Raw genomic sequence first — 20584 nt, forward strand, 5'->3', positions numbered from 1 at the left:
CACCACATGCTTTTACTTAGATAGAAACACACACTTGCAAAACTCAAATATATATATTCATTCTCAACAACAGCAACTAAACTCCACATTTCTTTACCACTCCTTATTCCCATAATGATGTAGTTATTTTCATTGGTGGATTGACCAGGCTGGAGAATAGTGAGAATTGGCAGTGAACTCCCTTGCACACTGTGAGGTGGAGCGGAGAAGTCTCCATCTCAAACCCAGGTTCTCCTGCTGCCCAGCCCAACCCAGCCCCCCTATGCCCCCCTGCTGTGCTCATTAGCAAGAAGCAGCTGGCGGCTGGGTGTGAGAGGGAATCTTGGGCCTTTTATTTTATTTTCAATCGGGTTCAATCCGGAAAATGTATAAAATGGCTGGGTTGGCAGCCAAATGTTTAAAAACTGTGTAAGTGCTGCTGGTTGTTCCCCATAGTAATTGGGTTGTTCAGGGGTCAGTTTGAATTTAAAGGGGGAATGGTCACTACAAGGTGTATTTAGTCGTAGTTTTTAAAAATCAGCAAGTCAGTCGTCAGGCACGGTGCCTACTGGGCACACACCACATCATTTCAACGTGGACACTTGGGTAATATTTGTTTGAGACGTTGATCAATGAGATTACAACGATATTCACCCACTCAAAAAGACCAAAAACCAAACGTTTGTTGAATTTCCATTGTGTTATCCTTATGCTTTCAACGATCTGAAAGCACAACCAAATTCCAATGAAAAACAATGTCAGATTTTTTGTTTATTTATACAACAGATGAATATGTTATGACTGTGCTTCATTTGATTGCTGAACCAAACTATCTGGATTGCAGTTGAAATGACATTACAAATCAAATCAAATATTTGTCACATACACATGGTTAGCAGATGTTAATGCGAGTGTAGCGAAATGCTTGTGCTTCTAGTTCCTGGTGTACATGGTGCAAGTGATCAATGCCGTTTGAGATTCTGCACCGATTATTACAGCAATTGTGAACATCTCCACAGACCTGCAACGACCTACAGTATGCATGCTATCTTGAACATGCAAGCTTTATATGATTACATAAGAAGAAATGCATAGTTACAGTAACCTCAATGTGGCCATGGATGTGATACTCATTTTAAAATTGAATGTTACATTAGTTTGTACATTTTCTTAACTTTAGGTTATTTACTGTATTACAAAAGTAATATTGAATTGTGTTTGGTTGACAAAGCAAGTAAATATCAACATTTAAAGGAGACGTACCTACTGCTCGGATAGTTCCATCTGAGCAACTGGCTTAATCCCGTTGTTTATCTTTTATTTTTGGTTGAGTTGGAGACGTAAATCCAACATATAATTTCTTAACTTGTGGTCAATGCTATTTATTGTATTTCAAACGTGATATTGAATTGTGTTTGGAATTAAGCCAGACTAAGGCAGCAGTACAAATGGAACTAACCAAGCAGAAGATACATCTACTTCAAATGATGATGATATTTGGTCGTGTTGACAACCAAAGATTTTTTTTTTTCACTAAATATCATAACATTTTAAATCAACCAGAGCTTGAAACACTAGGTCTATTGGGGGTTGAATTGAAACAATATCTGTTAAATACTTACGCCTATACTTTACGCCTATACTGCAAAACAGTATAGGCGTTAAAAGCATCATTGATGATGAGTGATAAAGTAGGGTCACATTTCATTTGCTCTTTTAACTTTTTACAGCAGAAAGAAGAGACAGAGGGCTGCGAGACAGAGGTTTAAGCCTGGATACATGAAACGTGGGATGTATACGAAGGGTGCGAGGCAACAGAAGACGTACAGCAGAGGGGCTAAGGATCTTGGAGATGGGGAAAGGGCCGATAAAACGGGGGGAAAGTTAGCGGGATTCTACCCGGAGAGGCAGATCCCGAGCAGACAGCCATACCCTCTGCCCGAGACGATAGCGGGGAGCCGGGGGTCCGGTGGCGGTCCGCCTGTTGACGATACTTGGAGGTGGTCTTGAGAAGAGTGGACCGAGCTCTCTTCCAGGTACGCCGACAGCGGTGACCGTGTTGCTGGCCTGGTTTGAAAGAACTCTTGAATAAATATGTTAGCACTGTCAGAAATGCCACAAAAAGGTAACACATTGTTGTTTCTTAATGGACAGAAATGTAAATGTGAGAGTGATAAATTATACATTTAATGAAAACTGTTGCACCTTCAAATTGAGTCAATCCGTAATTTCTTTAATTTAATGGTCACTTTATGGACGCTACAGTTTCGTTTTAATCCGATGTCTAGAATTTTATCTAGATAGACTCAAGAAATACTCTTAAATAAATTGCTAACAATCCTGTAAAAAAATCTAGATGTGTTTCTTTGTAACAGAGGACAGCTCATGACGTTGTGTACCTCCAATGAAGTTGGTATTATGCATTTTCATTGTGATTGGTGTCATATTGGCTTAGATATGATGGTAGGGAAATATGAATTTAACAGTGAGCTTCAACCAATAGCTATATAGACAGATTGACCAAACTCCATTACTCCAAACTTACAGGACTTGTTAGAGTAAGTAATGGATAAGAATTGTGATGATGTTTAATGCTTTATAACGTAATCTCAGGAAAAAAAGAAATGCCCCTTTTTCAGGACCCTGTCTTTCAAAGATAATTTGTAAAAATCCAAATAACTTCACAGATCTTCATTGTAAAGGGTTTAAACACGGTTTCCCATGCTTGTTCAATGAACCATAAACAATTAATGAACATGCACCTGAGGAATGGTCGTTAAGACACTAACAGCTTACAGACGGTAGGCAATTAAGGTCACAGTTATGAAAACTTAGGACACTAAAGAGGCCTTTCTACTGACTATGAAAAACACCAAAAGCAAGATGCCCAGGGTTCCTGCTCATCTGCGTGAATGTGCCTTAGGCATGCTGCAAGGAAGCATGAGGACTGTAGATGTGGCCAGGGCAATAAATTGCAATGTCTGTGCTGTGAGACGCCTAAGACAGTGCTACATGGAGACAGGATGGACAGCAGATCGTCCTCGCAGTGGCAGGCCACATGTAACAACACCTGCACAGAATCGGTACATCCGAACATCACAGCTGCAGGACAGGTACAGGATGGCAACAACAACTGCCCGAGTTACACCAGGAACACACAATCACTCCATCAGTGCTCAGACTGTCCACAATAGGCTGAGAGAGGCTGGACTGAGGGCTTGTAGGCCTGTTGTAAGGCAGGTCCTCACCAGACATCACCTGCAACAGCGTCGCCTATGGGCACAAACCCACCGTCGCTGGACCAGACAGGACTGTCAAAAAGTGCTCTTCACTGACGAGTCGCGGTTTTGTCTCACCAGTGGTGATTGTCGGATTCGCCTCCTTGTCATTGCAGGAAATCTCAATGCTGTGCGTTACAGGGAAGACATCCTCCTCCCTCATGTGGTACCCTTCCTGCAGGCTCATCCTGACATGACCCTCCAGCATGACAATGCCACCAGCCATACTACTTGTTCTGTGTGTGATTTCCTGCAAGACAGGAATGTCAGTGTTCTGCCATGGCCAGCGAAGAGCCCGGATCTCAATCCCATTGAGCATGTCTGGGACCTGTTGGATCGGAGGGTGAGGGCTAGGGCTAGGGCCATTCCCCCCCGGAAAGACCTGGGAACTTGCAGGTGCCTTGGTGGAAGAGTGGGGTAACATCTCACAGCAAGAACTGGCAAATCTGGTGCAGTCCATGAGGAGATGCACTGCAGTACTTAATGCAGCTGGTGGCCACACCAGATACTGACTGTTACTTTTGATTTTGACCCCCCTTTGTTCAGGGACACATTATTCCATTTCTGTTAGTCACATGTCTGTGGAACTTGTTCAGTTTATGTCTCAGTTGTTGAATCTTGTTATGTTCATACAAATATTTACTCATGTTAAGTTTGCTGAAAATAAACTCAGTTGACAGTGAGAGGACGTTTCTTTTTTTGCTGCGTTTATATATGTTGTAGTTGTTTATAACCATCAGATAAAACATCTTTGTAGTTGACTTTCAGATTGATTTGTCTTGTATGAGCCTGTATAAAACCCTGCCATGCACTCCTGTAAATGCACACTTATTTATTCTCATTCAGTTTTACCTCACAATCCAGAAGAGGTTTCTGTACACACTCAAGTTGTACAACTACTGTACAACACATTTGGTACAAAAGTTTTGATAGAACGGAAAGTCTGTCCACACAAAAAAAGTATGTGTTGTGGGAACACCGCACAGTGGTAAACATTTTTGTGCAGACAAATTCTCCATTATATCACAAAAATATGAATTGTATTACAACCGTTGTGTCAAATGCGGTGTACATGAGTTGTACAACCTGAACCTGCATAGTACCCAGGATTGTGGTGTACTGTAGCACTTCTCAAAAAAATACACTTAACATGTTCCTCATTATATCTTTGAAAGAGAAATGAAATTAAGATGCGTGAAAGTAGTTCCCCATACGATAAACACATTCCAAACTTCCTGTGCCTACATCTACCTCAAAAGCACACTGCTTCCAACCCAGTCACAGTCAGAATGGACTCTACAGTATATTTTATCTCCCAGGGGATGAGACATGTTAGACTATCAGACACGCCAATCTATCGCTAAATGTTCTCCCTGATTGTCATACAGTATAAAGTAAAGGACAAAAATAATGTTGTATAGTCAGAGCGATTAAAAAAAAAAAGTGTCACTCCACAATGATACAATAATTAGTTTAAAGACACTGTAGGTTATCATAGGCAAACAGTACAATGTGTTGTAACAAACACATCACGTTGGATACACAGTATACATCATAAACAAAGTGAACCAAAAGCACAAGTTAAAGGGGAAGTTTACCCAAAAAACACATCTGGACCCTTTATAACAATTGCCTGTCAATGCCCCAGACAGTTTTAGGTCCATTGTTTGAGTATTTAGCATTCTGTATTTTTATATCAAAATGCTGATTTTCTTACCTAAAATGCATTAAAAACGGTGTATTTATTGTTACATAAACAACGATTGATGTCGCTGCATTGAATTGCCAAATAAATGTGGTGTTTAATGTAAAAAATAAAGAAAAACAAAGACCTTTTTCATGCTAGCGCAAAAGTCTTCCATATGGTCTGTAATCTGGTAGATACTGTTCTTCGTGGTTCTAAAATGGATAATTACAGGATGCGGGATGAAGGAGTGTCTTACTATTGGTCTTCAAGAAAGGAAATCAAAATGAAAGGAAGTAAACAAAGAGATGGTAGCTAGCTAGGCTACCGTTTAGTCATCTCTGAAGGTAAAGTAAGGTTAACCGAATAATCGTCTCTTATGACCGAAAAGAGCTTCTGGTTACCAGGACAGCGATTTTTCACCTCGTACTGGACAAATCATTTTTCTTTAACAATTCGGACACAAAGGATTTATTTTCAGACACCCGATAAGGCCCACATCCCCATCATTCGCATGAGAAAGAGACAGAGATATTGGGGACATAGGTTGGGGTGCCTTGTAAGGATCCAAAGGCGAGTGGGTAATCTGCCTCTACCATCAGTCCTGTTAGCTAACGTACAATCATTGGATAACAAAGTAGACGAGCTATGATCACGAATATCCTACCAACGGGACATTAAAACTATAATATCTTATGTTTCACCGAGTCGTGGCTGAACGACGACATTCATAAAACACAGCTGGCGGGTTTTACGCTGTATCGGCAAGATAGAATAGCTGCCTCCGGTAACAGCTGCCAGACGAATTATCAGGACGTGTTCTCCAAACATGCGCTGACCAACTAGCAAGTGTCTTCGCTGACATTTTCAACCTCTCCCTGTCTGAGTCTGTAATACCAACATGTTTCAAGCAGACCACAATAGTCCCTGTGTTTAAGAACACTAAGGTAACCTGTCTAAATGACTACCGACCTGTAGCACTCACGTCTGTAGGCATGAAGTGTAGCCATGGTCATGGCTCACATCAACACCATTATCCCAGAAACCCTAGACCCACTTCAATTTGCATACCGCCCCAACAGATCCACAGATGATGCAATTTCTGTTGCACTCCACACTGCCCTTTCCCACCTGGACAAAAAGGAACACCTTTGTGAGTAGGCTTTTCATTGACTACAGCTCAGCGTTCAACACCATAGTGCCCTCAAAGCTCATCACTAAGCTAAGGACCCTTGGACTAAACACCTCCCCCATGCAGTTGGATCCTGGACTCCCTGATGGGCCGCCCCCAGGTGGTAAGGGTAGGTAACAACACATATGCCAAGCTGATCCTCAACACGGGGGCCCCTCAGGGGTGCATGCTCAGTCCCCTCCTGTACTCCCTGTTCACCCATGACTGCATGGCCAGGCATTCCCCATCCAACGTGACAGAGCTTCAGAGGATCTGCAGAGAAGATTGGGAGCAACTCCCCAAATACAGATGTGCCATGCTTGTAGCATCATATCCAAGAAGACTCGCGGCTTTAATCACTCCCAAAGGTGCTTCAACAAAGTACTGAGTAAAGAGTCTGAATACCTACATAAATGTAATATATATATTTTTTTTTATGATCTAAAAAACTGTTTTTGCTTTGTCATTATGGGGTATATTGATGAGGGGGGAAATATTTAATACATTTTAGAATATGGCTGTAACATAACAAAATGTGGAAAAAGTCAAGGGGTCTGAATACTTTCCCGAATGCACTGTACATCTAAATACTCAAGCAATGACCCTAAAAACTGTCTGGGGAACTGACAAACGACCAGGCAACTGTTATAAAGGGCCCAGAAGTGTTTTTGGGTGAACTTCCCCTTTAAGGACTTCCCCTATGACTAAGAGAGTACGGGGTAAATCTACAGACAAAACACAGAAGTGACCCCCTATCTGGCCCACTGTAAAATGAAAGTAGTCTACAACACACCACTCTCAATCTCACAGAGGACTACATGCAGGAAAAGACATGATCGTGGTATGTAAATATTCATAATATCTACTAATTATCATCAAAGTCATTCTGGCATCCCAATTGGCACCCTATTCAACTTCATGGTTCAACTTCACATGCTGAAAGTGTCACTGACAGTTATTTATGATGCTTTGGATGAACGTGTCTGCTGAATGACCATTTTATGAAAGGGATTGAGTTCTCCTGTGTCAACTCCCTTGTGGTGATCTTTAACTTACTTTCCCAGCTGATCTATGTAGCGTTTCAAAGATCTAGAGAGTAATAGCTGAGGCCCTTTTCAGCTGCCCTGAACAAAAATATAAAAGCAACTTGAAACAATTTCAAGGAATTTTACTGAGTTACAGTTCATATAAGCAAATCAGTCAATTGAAATAAATGAATTAGGACCTAATCTATGGATTTCACATGACTAGGAATACAGGTATGCATCTGTTGGTGACAGACACATAAAAACAGTAGGGGCGTGGATCAGAAAACCAGTCAGTATCTGGTTTGACCACCATTTGCCTCACGCAGCGCAACACATCTGTTTTGCATAGAGTTGATCATGCTGTTGATTGTGGCTTGTGGATTGTTGCCCCCCTCCTTTTCAGTATCTCTGTGCATTCAAATTGCCATCGATAAAATGCAATTTTGTTCGTTGTCCATAACTTATGCCTGCCCGTACCATAACCACACTGCCACCATGGGTGCGCTCGGTTTACATCACCAAACCGCTCGCCCACACAACGCCGATATGTGCAGAGATTCTTTAGTCGTGCAAACCAACAGTTTCATCAGCTGTCCGAGTGGCTGGTCTCGGACGATCCTGTAGTTGAAGAAGCCGGATGTGGTCTGCGGTTGTGAGGCCGGTTTGATGTGCTGCCAAGTTCTCGAAAACAACTTTGGAGGTGGCTTATGTTAGAGAAATGAACATTCAATTATCTGGCAACAGCTCTGATGGCATGAGACTATCTGGCAACTTGAGATCTGTGGCATTGTGTTGTGTGACAAAACTGTACATTTTAGAGTGGACTTTATTGCCCCCCAGCACAAGTGCACCTGTGTAATCATTATGCAGTTTATTCAGCTTGTGTATATGCCACATTTGAGAGAAATACCATTTTTTTGTGCCTATGGAAAATGTCAGGGATCTTTTATTTCAGCTCATGAAACATGGGACATACACTTTACATGTTGTGTTCATATTTTTGCTCAGTGTAAAAGTAACAAATAGTGGTGAGCCGTAAGAATAATTGGTTTGATAATAAAGTTTTTAATCAATGTTCTTGTTGTTAATGAAGTCCAGACTTCGACCCAGAGCCGTCGTTCCCCCAAATCCTTCCAACCTCAAACCCTTGGGGCCAAACATCCCAAACCACTTCCAGACCAGAAACCAGAACAGACCAAACCCGAACCAACCCCCATCAGGGGAGAGGAGCCAGGAGAGGAAACAACATCAACCACCGGAGGGGAAGGTGAAGAGGATTGTGCGTAAGTTCAGCAGCCAGGAGAATGAGGTGATGGGGCAGGCAGGACTAGAGACAAGAACAGGGGCAGAGACCGTGACTGGGGCAAAGCAGGGAGACGGTGGGGTGGTGGGGTGGACAAGGACAAGGACAGAGGCAGGACAGCAGGCAGACAGTAACAGAGGACAGACAAGGGCCCGGCAGGCCGACCATGATGCTATAATAATGAGCCCTTCTGTGGAACTCAGCATCATACCACCTCCGGTACCATTGAGAAAGCCACGTTCTGGCCCTCACACACAACCTACAGCACAACCCACAGCACAGAGTGATGCCGTGCCCCTGGGGCAGGAGACAGACAACCATCCGTGTACACTTCACACACCTGGACATGGACGAGGAAACAGATCAGGTAAGCCGAGTCACATCTCTTAACCTCAGAACGTTCCTTTGTAAAATGATTAGAAGTCAGCGCTATTTTCTGACAACGAATTACGTGAGAAAGGGTGCGTTGCTGCACATGAAGGAACAGAGGAAACCTTGTGGTATATTGATGTTCCTATATATCCATGTCCATAGGTCTATGAGGAAGAGAAAACAACGATCATGTCTCAGACGTACAGAATCTGTTTTATGTTAGTAGTCTCTTGTGACATCAATGTAAAAATTGAGTAGCGGGAGGTTTGGTTCTGGGTGCCGAGGTTAGGTTCACACGGAATGGATTATTTGATATAATAATGTGGCACTACGTAAGTAACAAATGAACAAACGAGCACAGTGTATTTCAGACTCACAACACAATATCACGCGCTGTCTTTCAGCTCCCGATGGTAGTGAGGTGGATGAAGCGCCTGTGTGTGTTGCCATTGAGAGCGGACAAACCCCAGGCTCGGCAGCCACCCCTAGTGGTCACCATGGCAACACGGCACAGTGCCAGTGCATCTGTCACCTGAGGAGAACTGGCATGAAGTTAGTCTGGGTTCCCCTGGAGGAAGAGGAAGATAACTATTTAGAGGTGATAGGGGATGAAGAAAAAGACAAACGAGGAAATGAGCACCAGAAGAGGGTGGTGAAGGAGGGGAAGGAAGAGGAGGAAGATGACTACATAGACGTGGCAGGGGATGAAGAGAAAGAAAAACGAGGGAATGAGGACCAGAAGAGAGAGAGGAAGGAGGTGAATGAAGAGATGTTGGGACCTTTCAGAGCAGATGAGCGAGGGGGGAAAAGTCAGACAGGGTGCCAGACAGAGACAGCTGCAGTGTTCAGTGAGCACAGAGAGGTCAGAGTTCACGAGGTCAGCGAGAATAACAGCCAGATATCCTTCCCTTCAAAACATAACACATCATCCAATGCAGAATCTTCCCTGGCCCTGATGATCTGCTCACAGCACAGCTCATATCAGCATAGCACACAACAACACAGCTCACACCAGCACAGCTCACACCAGCACAGCTCACACACCAAGCAGATTAGACCCCCTCAAAACAAAACTGAGACATATGAGGAGGTTACATATGAGGCCATGCCCATGTTTGACAGAGAAGAACCACATCCACCCCCACTCCCACCCCCACGCCTGATGAAACCTCCACTGACGCACAAGACGCAGCATCCCTCTCCTCCGAAGGATCATCTCCAGAGAACCCTTCTCCAGAGCATGTCCACTCCCTCTCTCTCTGGCCTACTAATCTCAAGTTCAAAGTCAGACATCCAGAAGAGTAAGCCTTCCCCTCAGACTCCTCCCTCCATCTCCAATGGCAACTCCCATCAGCCAATCCTGCGACCTCTGCCTCCACTTCCTGTTTTACATGATCTCCGCCTTCTCCCCAGCCCCATCATGCCCCGCCCTCCTCAACTCAGACCTCAGATTCCAATGAAACCTCTTCCACCTAACCCTGAGCCCAGTGGCCCTAGCCGTCCCAGCCTACACTCATCCACAGGTGGGTAGAAGAAGAACTTTAAAATATGGATTTTATGGTTGATTTGGTTATGAATCTAGAAATTCTATTTATATGGGGAAAATGCTCACAATTGAATAAGGAATCAATGGAGAAATATTAGAAACCAGATGAAATCACCACTTTCCCTCCCAGATGCTGATGTTAGGGATGACTGGGTGACTGTGGACGAGAAGGACCTAGAGGAGTAAGTCTGAGCTGCCATAGTAGCAACTCTCAACATACAGTACAACACAAACACTGTACATATGTTTACATCTATGCTATGAATCATCTCAAACGTTTAAAAGATTGATAGATATGTTTTACATTCAGCATTGTGCTTCCACAGGCCACAGGAACAGGCAGATAGTCCCAGGAGGATCTCCTCAGACTGGGGACCTTTGAGGCTGGACGGTACAGACTCTCGGTTTTGTTTTATTTCTGATATTACAACACGGAGACAATATACACCGAGTATACCAAATAGGAACACATATTGAGTTGCACCCATTCTTGATACACACGGGTAACTGTTGAGCGTGGAAAAACCCAGCAGCATTGCAGTTCTTGACACAAACCAGTGCGCCTGGCACCTACTACCGTACCCTGTTCCAAGGCACTTAAATATGTTGTCTTGCCCATTCACCCTCTGAATGACACACCTACACAATCCATATCTCAAGGCTTAAAAATCATTCTTTATCCCGTCTCCTCCCCTTAATCGACACTGATTGAAGCAGATTTAACAAGTGACATCAATAAGGGATCATAGCTTTCACCTGAATTGACCTGGTCAGTCTATGTCATGCAGAGAGCAGGTGTTCTTAATGTTTTGTTTACTCAGTGTATCTTTTTACCTCTCCTCTCTTCCTCTCTCTCCCTGGCCCTCTCTCTCTCCCCCCCTCCTCCCTCGTTATTGCTCCCCCACCTCACCTCACCTCACCTCACCCCACCACTGCCAACCCCTTCCCCTCCGCTCTCAGAACCTCTGTACCAGATCTACCAGGCTAAGTCCATCAAGGAGGCGATCCAGCTCCAGAGCATCAGCCGGAGTGCCAGCAGGGCCACTGTGGACCTCCATATGAGGCTGAGGGGCGGTGGGTCCTTAGGGGCCCCTGAGGGCCAGTCCTCTAGGGCCAGGAAGGGCCCCGCAGAGGTCAGTCTCAGTAAAGAATGAGAGTGCTCAACTCTAAATCCTCTCCTGTAAACAAGTAAAAAGGGTGTTTTGAACCAAAAATGTATCACATAAAAATGAAAAAGGCCAGCACTCGAATATGATGATTTTTTGGGGATAATAATATCATATATATGATTATTTTTTTGGACTCCGCGGAGGTCACACTGTGGCAGGAGTTACCGGTGGTCAGAGACAGTGGGATCCTGGAGAGACTCAGTCCAGAGGAGCTGCAGAGACAGGAGGTGAGAGGAGGGGTGGAGGGGAGGGGAGGGGAGAGGGAAGGGAAGGGCAGGGGGAGGAGGGAGGGAAGGAGGGGAGAGCAGAGAGAGGAGTCAGTTGTATCGTCAGTTACCAGTCCTTTATACCAGTCCTTTATACCAGTCCTTTATCGTACCAAATTCCTATGTGAAACATTTTCTTAACAGTTCAACAATATTTCACTAATGTTTTTTCTATCAGAGCATGTTTGAAGTATTGACATCGGAAGCCTCGTACCTCCACTCACTGAACGTTCTCACTGATCACTTCCTAATGTGTCGGGACCTTGACGACACACTGCTGATCCATGACAAGAAGACCCTCTTCTCCAACATACTCCAAGTGTATGAGGTCAGCCAGAGGTAAATGTTGTCTGGAAAACAGACAGATGGAGGAGGAGTGGATGGAAGGCGGGAGGGAAGGGGAGAGAGAGGGGATGGAGGGAGAGGGACGGAGTGGATGAAAGGAGAGGGGGCGAAAGAGATGGGATGGAAAGAGAGTGGATTAAGGGGAAGGGATGGAGAGAGGGGATGGAGGGAGAGGGGATAGAAGGAGAGTGGATGGAAAGAGAGGGGATGGGGAGAGGGTTTGGAGAGAGAGGGGGAGGGAGTGAGAGGGTCTGGAGAAAGAATGATACAGGGGACTGTAAAGAAAGAGAGATCCAACCTACGTAAGTTGAAACATCCCTCACTCAAATTCTTCTCACAGGTTCTTGAAGGATCTTCTGAATAGGATCGATGAGAACATTCTGATAACTGATGTGTGTGACATTATCCACCAATACGCCCTGTACGACTTCTCAGTCTACATCGATTACATCCGTAACCAGGGTTACCAGGAGAGGGCCTACAGCTCCCTCATGTGAGTAAATAAGTTCACCCACAACACCTTATAAGGCCAATGTACTTATGGATTGTGTGCTTCTGAGTTTTGAAATATATATATTTATTTATCTTAAGACTATTGGGTAAAACATAACCCAAAACACAACCAAAACAAACTGCAAATGCATCCAACAAGTTTGTAGAGTCACAAGCTTGATGTAATCATTGCATGCAAGAAATATGGGACGAAATACTGAACTGAATATACAGTACTATAAGAGAATTTGTCCAAATACTTATGACTTCTTCGGGGGCTAGATACATTTCTAAACGGTAAAACATATGTATGAAAATACCCTCAAAGAAAAGGTGACCTTTTGTCACCTCATACCAAATAGTTGATCTCCAATCCAAAATGCTGGAGCATAGAGCCACATTTGAAATTATAGCTTCCCTCTTATGTATTTGGACAGTGACGTAACATTTTCACATTTTGCTCTGTACTCCAGCATATTTTTTTTTTTTTTTGTCTACAAATGTTTTTATTGTTATTGGTAAAACAAGTACACATGGACAAATTAACAGACGGAACAAGACAAGACAAACATGTCCCTCCCACTCACAGGACTTCCCTAACTAATAGTTAGATTAGTAGTTCATACTAGCAATCTTACTGAGTCACATGCTGATGAAAGAGCTGTTATGTTTCTTTCGCTAGCCTCATGCATATGTGCTACAGATATTTCCATGTTTATAATGTCTTTGAATGACAGCAACCACTGATGTCTGTTTGAAAATGCAGGAGCCCACCAACTTGAGGCTATCGTTTGTTGGCTGCTGTTAATCCAGCCAGACAAATATGTCACTGCTTGAGAGACAGGTCCAAAGTAGTGTCATCATTTAACAGTAAAAATAGATGGTGAACATGGTACATTTCTCCCCATTATGTCAGAGAAACAGGATGAAACACATCTCCAGAAATGAAAAAAAATGCCAGGAACCCCCTGAGGGCACAGTGAGCAATTTGGAGATTGTTGTGCAGTAAATCCGATGGGCAAAATTGTAATGTTTTATTTGATGATCGGAGATTCTTGAAGCAATTTATATATTGGATCACGCTCTGGTCCAATTGATTACAGTAGTACCCATGGATTGGTCTTTCTTCCAAGAAGCATGGGAAGGAATTGCTTTGTGGGTAATTGTGATTAACAGACAATGTCATTTCGAAAATAAATCCCTGTGTACTGAATAAACAATTTGTGAGTTGGGTATATAGAGCATTCTTTCCCCCAAAGGCATGCAAAGCAGAACAGAGCTGTAAGTAATAGAAAAAGGAAGTGCCAGGTTTCTGGAGGTCTTGTAATGCACGGAAACAGTAGCCTTCCGTAATGTCTGAGACCATTGAGGAAAAGAGATATGTTTTCCAAACAGGTGCCAGACTGAAATAAGTTGCGAAACGTCAGTGCCAAATTTGAGTTTGCAGTGTTTGCGTGGGATATCAGAATGGGTTATGTCTTGGAGTCTGTGAGGGGCAACTCGATTTTCCTCCAGGGGGCGCCGGGATACAGCGGTATTAGGATTTAGCCATGAATACAGAGGGCGTAAAATAAGATTTGGCCACCGGTTTTGGTCACCTGCACATTTTTCCCACTGAAGGGTAGAGAATTTAACATGAGGGAGGTCCTCTTCCAAATGAATTTGGCAAGCAATGAATGTAGCCTATCCCAATCTACTGATGGTGGTGAAAGAGGGATCATGGAAGTATAATGGCAGTATATTCATTTTAATGATCGAGTCTTGAGCCTGGAATGAGTTTGGGATTTTCTCCCATCTTTCCACATCCGACTCTATGCTTCTTAACATGGTATTGAAGTTGTTTTTGACTATTGACTAGAAAGAAGGATAGATTTCTATTTCCAGTTTGCGGAAATGCTGGACTCTGGGAATGTTTAGAGGCAGCTGGGAATTACACATTGCCTAGTTCAAGGGGTAATCGAGCAGATTTTGTCCAGTTTTTATAGCCAGATATAAAGCTGTAGTTATTAAAAACGCTGAGAAGTTTAGGTAATGACTGAGGTGCGTTGCCAAACATAGAGCAGTTTATCATCTGCATACAGAGATACAGTATGTGGTGGTCTGTGCCAAGTACAGTAATGGGATCATAATGTTGTGACTGTCGGACCACTTGCACAAGCGGTTCGGGGGATAAAGCAAATACCAAAGGACTCTGGCAATCTTGGCAACAAGATCTGCCTATGTTGAAGTGGGATGACCGTATTTTGGATTGGTATAAAGGACTTGGATCATGGATATGACTTGTTCATCAATTCTCATACGTCGTAGGACGAGCCATAACAATTCCCATTATAGGCTTTTTCTGCGTCTAATGAAAATATACGTAGGTGATGGAGAGTCAGTATTTATAGACCCCCAAAAAATATAGAGCAAGTGAAATTATAGCAGTGTTCACGTCTCTATTGAAGGAGCCCATATTACTGAAATAATGAATAATGTCTAGGAGTAGTTGACCTAAAAAGATACATAACTGTGATTTCCTGGTATTCATTGTTTGGATATTTTTTTTAGCTCAAATCAGAGTAATAGGGAGTAACAAGTGCCTCTAGTGTTGCAGGAAATGAGCATCAGGGTGATGCTGTGGCAGTTGCAAGTCACGGAGTAAGGAGATACGCTTATCATTATCATGTGGGATCTCAGATCTATGTAAAGTCCCGGAATGTTGAATTTATTAATACTGGGTCAGAGTGTATGATGGCGTCCATTGATTTATTTGAAGTTATATTTTTAAGTTTTGGTTGGCACATAGTCTCCGGGCTAATAGAAGGCTTGGGCGAGCTCCATGAAAATAATAGAAGTGTTTCAGGAAACTGAGATTCTGCCCAGTGTCTATGTGAATAATTAAGTTATTTTCTGACAGTCTACTGATCAAGAAAAGCTTGTGGATACGTCAGAGTGCATTTTTGTTTCTAGTGGTGATCATTTATATTCCAAATCCGTCATTTGTCATTGTTTAAATTAGATTAATACGAGGTAGAGTATGAGCTAATAAAACCTTTGACCGCATACCACAGTATTCGATGGTCCCTGAACAGTCATTGTTTCTATCAATGAATTCAGATAATTGCTCTTCCATCCGAGACATGAGCTGAGGATTTCACCAAGAGAGGCTTTGCATAAAATACCCTTGTGGTCAGATAAAGCAGTGGGTAATATTCCAACATTTTGAATGTTATCAAACAGATCTTTAGAGGAAGAAATATATTTGATTCTTGCGGTGTCTCAATTAATAAAAATAGAAAACTCTGGCTGTAGGATTAAGAGAGCCAGAGGTCGATTTCATCAGCCTAGCACCATAGCACCATAGTTGATAGTTATTGGTCTCTCACTTCTGTTGGTCCAGTTCTATTACGCACATGATCCCATTTAGCATTAAAATCACCACCAATAATCAGCCTGAAATCATACAATTGTTGCAAAATATTTGTTAATGAGCCATGAAAGTTTTTCTCAAATGTGTTTGGTGCACAGACTGACACCAGAGCAATCGTATGCATAATGATTGTAGTTTTGATAAAAGTTGGTATATCCTCAGAGTCATGACCTAAGTTAATGAATTGTACATTTCACTTTGCTACTATCATTGCCCCTCTTGTTTTTTTGTTGTACGAGGATATCACTTGATATTGCGTGTTGCCGAGTTTTGTAACATTTTTCCTTCCTAATAAATCTAAGCTGCTAGCCCGCTTGCGAGGCATATTTAAACCATCTACATTCCAAGACAGCGGTGTGAAATGATTCATAAAACATATTTAAAGACACAACAGCAAATGGAATTAAATAATGTCCTGTCCCTACCCCAAGTCCCCACACAAACCCTGAGGTAGACACAGTGACAAGCCATTCCACCTACAAGTACCCACAAAAAAACAACAACCCATTAACCCACCCTCTGAAAAGAAGATGGCAGAGGAAAAATCCCCACTCGACCACTCCCACCCCAAAAAAAGTATGTCCGTGATCATTGTGAGATCGCATGGTGTAAGAATGAATGCAATCAATTGATTATTGAACGTTATCGATGGACACAGCTTTGTAGAACCAAAACATACACAGTCTGCCTCTGCTCAACTCTCAAACTCAAGAAGAATCGTTTCGGGGGCTGCTGCAGTTCGCGAATGATAACTAGGCTATTGGGCAAATCTACTTCGTGGCAGTCAAGCAATTGCATTCCGCCAAGTCATTCACAATCTAGTCTGGTTGCGGCAGGAACTAGACCTAATTTAAAAGGTGTCAATAAATTATCTTATTTGTATGCCTAGCAATCCAAAATGTGCATTGTTTGAAGCATAGTTTTATAAGTTTCAGTCACAGATGACAGCTCCAATAAGCCACCTAATGTGAACAAGAGGCTTGTAGAATCATGATTATTTTGTTTTTAGTTCATCGTTCACCGGTAAGGGGTCCTGCGTGCTCTGGGTATTAAAACCAATTTGTGGTCTTTCTGGAATCTGCATTGGCCATACAGCATTTACTGCGATGCGGCCTCTGCAGAAGTCAGGACATTCATACTTCGTGTGCTTTGCGGAGCAGAACTGTTGTAAAGGAAGTTGTCAAGGAAGTGAGTTTGTGTTTATACAGATCTTACCAACCTCACCTACCGTCAACCAATTATGTCAATGCAGAGCTATACGGAGCCCTCCTCATTGTTATTTTTTTTGGGGGGGGGGGGGGGCAAGACGATGCGGTAAATACTCTGCATGGTCTTTCCGGTTTCTGGATTGGTGGATAAAGCATAAATCGTCCTTTACTGACTCAAATGAACAAAATCAGTCGAAAGATTCAGTCGGAAAGATCAGAGTCAGTAAAAAGAGCCGACCTTCCCGTCACTATTCGTTAACCCACCAATCCACTTTGCAGGCAGACCAACAACCCGTTTGCGTTGGTGATGCGGAGGCTGGAGGAGTCTCCTCTATGTCGTCGTCTTCCCTTCTCCTCCTTTCTGCTCCTTCCTTTCCAGAGGATCACACGCATCAAGATCCTTGTACAGGTCAGTGGCTGCATCTCACCAACCCTGAATCATCATAATGCAATTATAATTTGAATAAATTAGATAGTGGTAATTCCATCACATGCATCAACATCCAGTGTCCGATTTCCAAAAAGCATCTTAAGGCTAAGTTAATTGTTAGAGCTTTCATAGGTTAATCGTTAAACTGCTTGCTGAAGTAATACTTGAAAGTGCTCGTTACTTAACGACTGCCTCAGCCACTCATAGACCGGCTAAGTGCGTCATTTGCCCTTGTATATGTTACATCCCTTGTAGACCAATATATTACAATCATATTGAAATCAATTTCAGTTCTATTACTGTCTGTGATTTTACCTCAGTACATTTCATGATGTGTAATAACATGTGCTCAATGACGTGCCAAATCTTGATTTAGTGCATTATTACAGGGTAAGCATCGTCGGCATTGTGGAATAATTTGAATGTTAGGGTAAGATTTCAATGGATACAACTGTTCCCGAGAGCGGCGCTGTCTTTCTTTCGATCCCATCGGTATCGAAAAATGCCTCAACGATGCACTTAGAGAGCGTTCTCTCTGCGTGGTGTTTTCGGGAAACGAGTGGTGCATCTTCTGCGTTTGTAAGAAAGAGGCATCGGGCCCTGGTCAGTAACAGTGGCTGGCACCATCTCTAGGTCACAGGTCAAATTACATAGCAATGCAAAAAAATGTATGCACTCACTTTACTGTACGGTTGCATCCCAAATGGCACCCTATTCTATACAGTGCACTACTTTTGACCAGTCAAAAGTACTTCAATATATAGGGAATAGGGTGCAATTGGGACACAACCTAAGTCTGCTTTTCCACACAGAACATCCTGAAGAGGACTAAAGAGGGAACTAGGGAGGAGAACACTGCCTCTAGAGCCCTGACCTCAGTGTCTGAGGTAACACCTATTCCATCCACCCCAATTTGATACACTATATGACCAAAGGTATGTGGACACCTGCTCATCGAACATCTCATTCCAAAATCATGGGCATTAATATGGAACTGGTCCCCCCTTTACAGGACAAAACACACATCACGACACATCAAAAGACTACATAAAGAGAAACCTAAGACAACATCATAGCATGCAGCAACACATGACAACACAGCATGGTAGCAACACAACATGACAACAACATGGTAGCAGCACAACATGGTAGCAGCACAAAACATGGTACAAACAATATTGGGCACAGACAACAGCACGAAGGCAAGAAGGCAGAGACAACAATACATCACGCGAAGCAGCCACAACTGTCAGTAAGTGTCCATGGTTGAGTCTTTGAATGAAGAGATGTCCGGGGCAGCTCTAACAGGGAAGACATTTTACGAACTGACTTGTTGGAAAGGTGGCATCCTATGATGTTGCCATGTTGAAAGTCACTGAGCTCTTGAGTAAGGCAATTCTACTGTCAATGTTTGTCTATGGAGATCGCATGGTTGTGTGCTCGATTTTATACACTTGTCAGCAAAGGGTGTGGCTGAAATAACCGAATCCACTAATTTGGGGTGTCCACATACTTCTGTATATATAGTGTACCGTTGGATTCTGGGTTAAACTTGGAACATTGCTATCCTAGAGACTGGTTTTTACATCAGAAGTTAATGGTTATCTGTAGGAGCCAGATGGCTTTGGAATGTGCTGGGTGGACAGGAGGAAATCACAGGATTGCTATAGGGGATACAGGTGGAGATCTTTGGATTAGGCATCAACAGGGTTGAGGTTAGGTCAGATCCCCTTGAGGGAGAAACAATGGTTTATTACCCAATCACTTCGTCTTCCTGTCGAACCATAAAATATGTAAGGATTGGAGAGAAGGAGGAGTGGCTAAATTGGAGTATATATACTTGTGGTGGTGGAAACCTGTTTTCATGTTGGGAAGAATTAAACTTGGTTAAGCTTTCATAGTGTCCGTTGAGTTATTTACTCTGATAATTAGAACCTAACAGTACGTATTGGTCACTGTAGACATGCAAGCAGTATAAAATATTACACATACACTATGAACAATGTGCCATTGAAAATAAGTAGGCCTGTTGAAAAGATTTGAAATCCATTAGGAAATGGACAGCAGTCTTTCTGTTGGATACTTCTTCAAAATACTGGGCCAACAAAACCTTACCAGAATGTGCTCCACTACACCTCCACTCTTTGTTGTTATTCTCCCTCTTCCAGATCATCAAGGAGTCCAACACCCAGGTGGGCCAGATGAAGCAGATGGAGGAACTCATACAAGTCAGTAACACACTGGAGTTCAACAAACTCAAGGTATGCTCATATACATGTCATTACCACACAGGAGTTCATCAAATGAAAGGTATGTTCAGAAACATGTCATTATTACCACATTGGAGTTCCACAAACTCAAGGTATCTTCATATATAGTACCAGTCAAAGGTTTGAACACACCTAATATTCAAGTTTTTTAAATTAAATTTGTCCTATTTTCTACATTGTAGAATAATAATGAAGACATCAAACCTCTGAAATAACACAATCATGAGGTAACCAAAAAAGTGTTAATGAGATTCTTCAAAGTAGCCACCTTCACTCTTGGCATTCTCTCAATCAGCTTCATGAGGTAGTCACCTGGAATGCATTTCAATTAACAGGTGTGCTTTGTTAAATGTACATTTGTGGAATTTCTTTCCTTCTTAATGCGTTTGAGCCAATCAGTTGTGTTGTGGTATACAGAAGATAGCCATATTTGGTGAACGACCAAGTCCATATTATGGCAAGAACATCTCACATAAGCAAACAGAAATGACAGTCCATCATTACTTTGAGACATGAAGGTCAGTCAGTACTGAACATTTTAAGAAATTTGAATCTTTCTTCAAGTGCAGCAAAAACCATCAAGCGCTATGATGAAACTGGCTCTCGTGAGGACCGCCACAGGAAAGGAAGA

The 20584-nt window shown here is 42.7% G+C and overlaps 1 protein-coding gene across 1 annotated transcript in view; it reads left to right on the forward strand.

Annotated features, from left to right (window-relative positions):
• Nucleotides 1-6862: 6862 nt before the first annotated feature.
• Nucleotides 6863-20584, forward strand: part of LOC129868755 (rho guanine nucleotide exchange factor 15-like) — a 31893-nt gene continuing 18171 nt past the window's right edge. Inside the window, exons 1-12 of the mRNA XM_055942974.1 lie at nt 6863-6953; nt 8234-8810; nt 9220-10338; nt 10492-10543; nt 10688-10752; nt 11322-11494; nt 11674-11757; nt 11975-12135; nt 12482-12634; nt 17533-17662; nt 18496-18570; nt 19852-19944. Of these exons, the coding sequence (XP_055798949.1) occupies nt 6945-6953; nt 8234-8810; nt 9220-10338; nt 10492-10543; nt 10688-10752; nt 11322-11494; nt 11674-11757; nt 11975-12135; nt 12482-12634; nt 17533-17662; nt 18496-18570; nt 19852-19944 (2691 nt within the window). The 5' untranslated portion in view covers nt 6863-6944. The remainder of the gene's footprint in view (nt 6954-8233; nt 8811-9219; nt 10339-10491; nt 10544-10687; nt 10753-11321; nt 11495-11673; nt 11758-11974; nt 12136-12481; nt 12635-17532; nt 17663-18495; nt 18571-19851; nt 19945-20584) is intronic.

The sequence above is a fragment of the Salvelinus fontinalis genome, chromosome 13, assembly GCF_029448725.1.
Source record: "Salvelinus fontinalis isolate EN_2023a chromosome 13, ASM2944872v1, whole genome shotgun sequence".
Classification (NCBI taxonomy): domain Eukaryota; kingdom Metazoa; phylum Chordata; class Actinopteri; order Salmoniformes; family Salmonidae; genus Salvelinus; species Salvelinus fontinalis.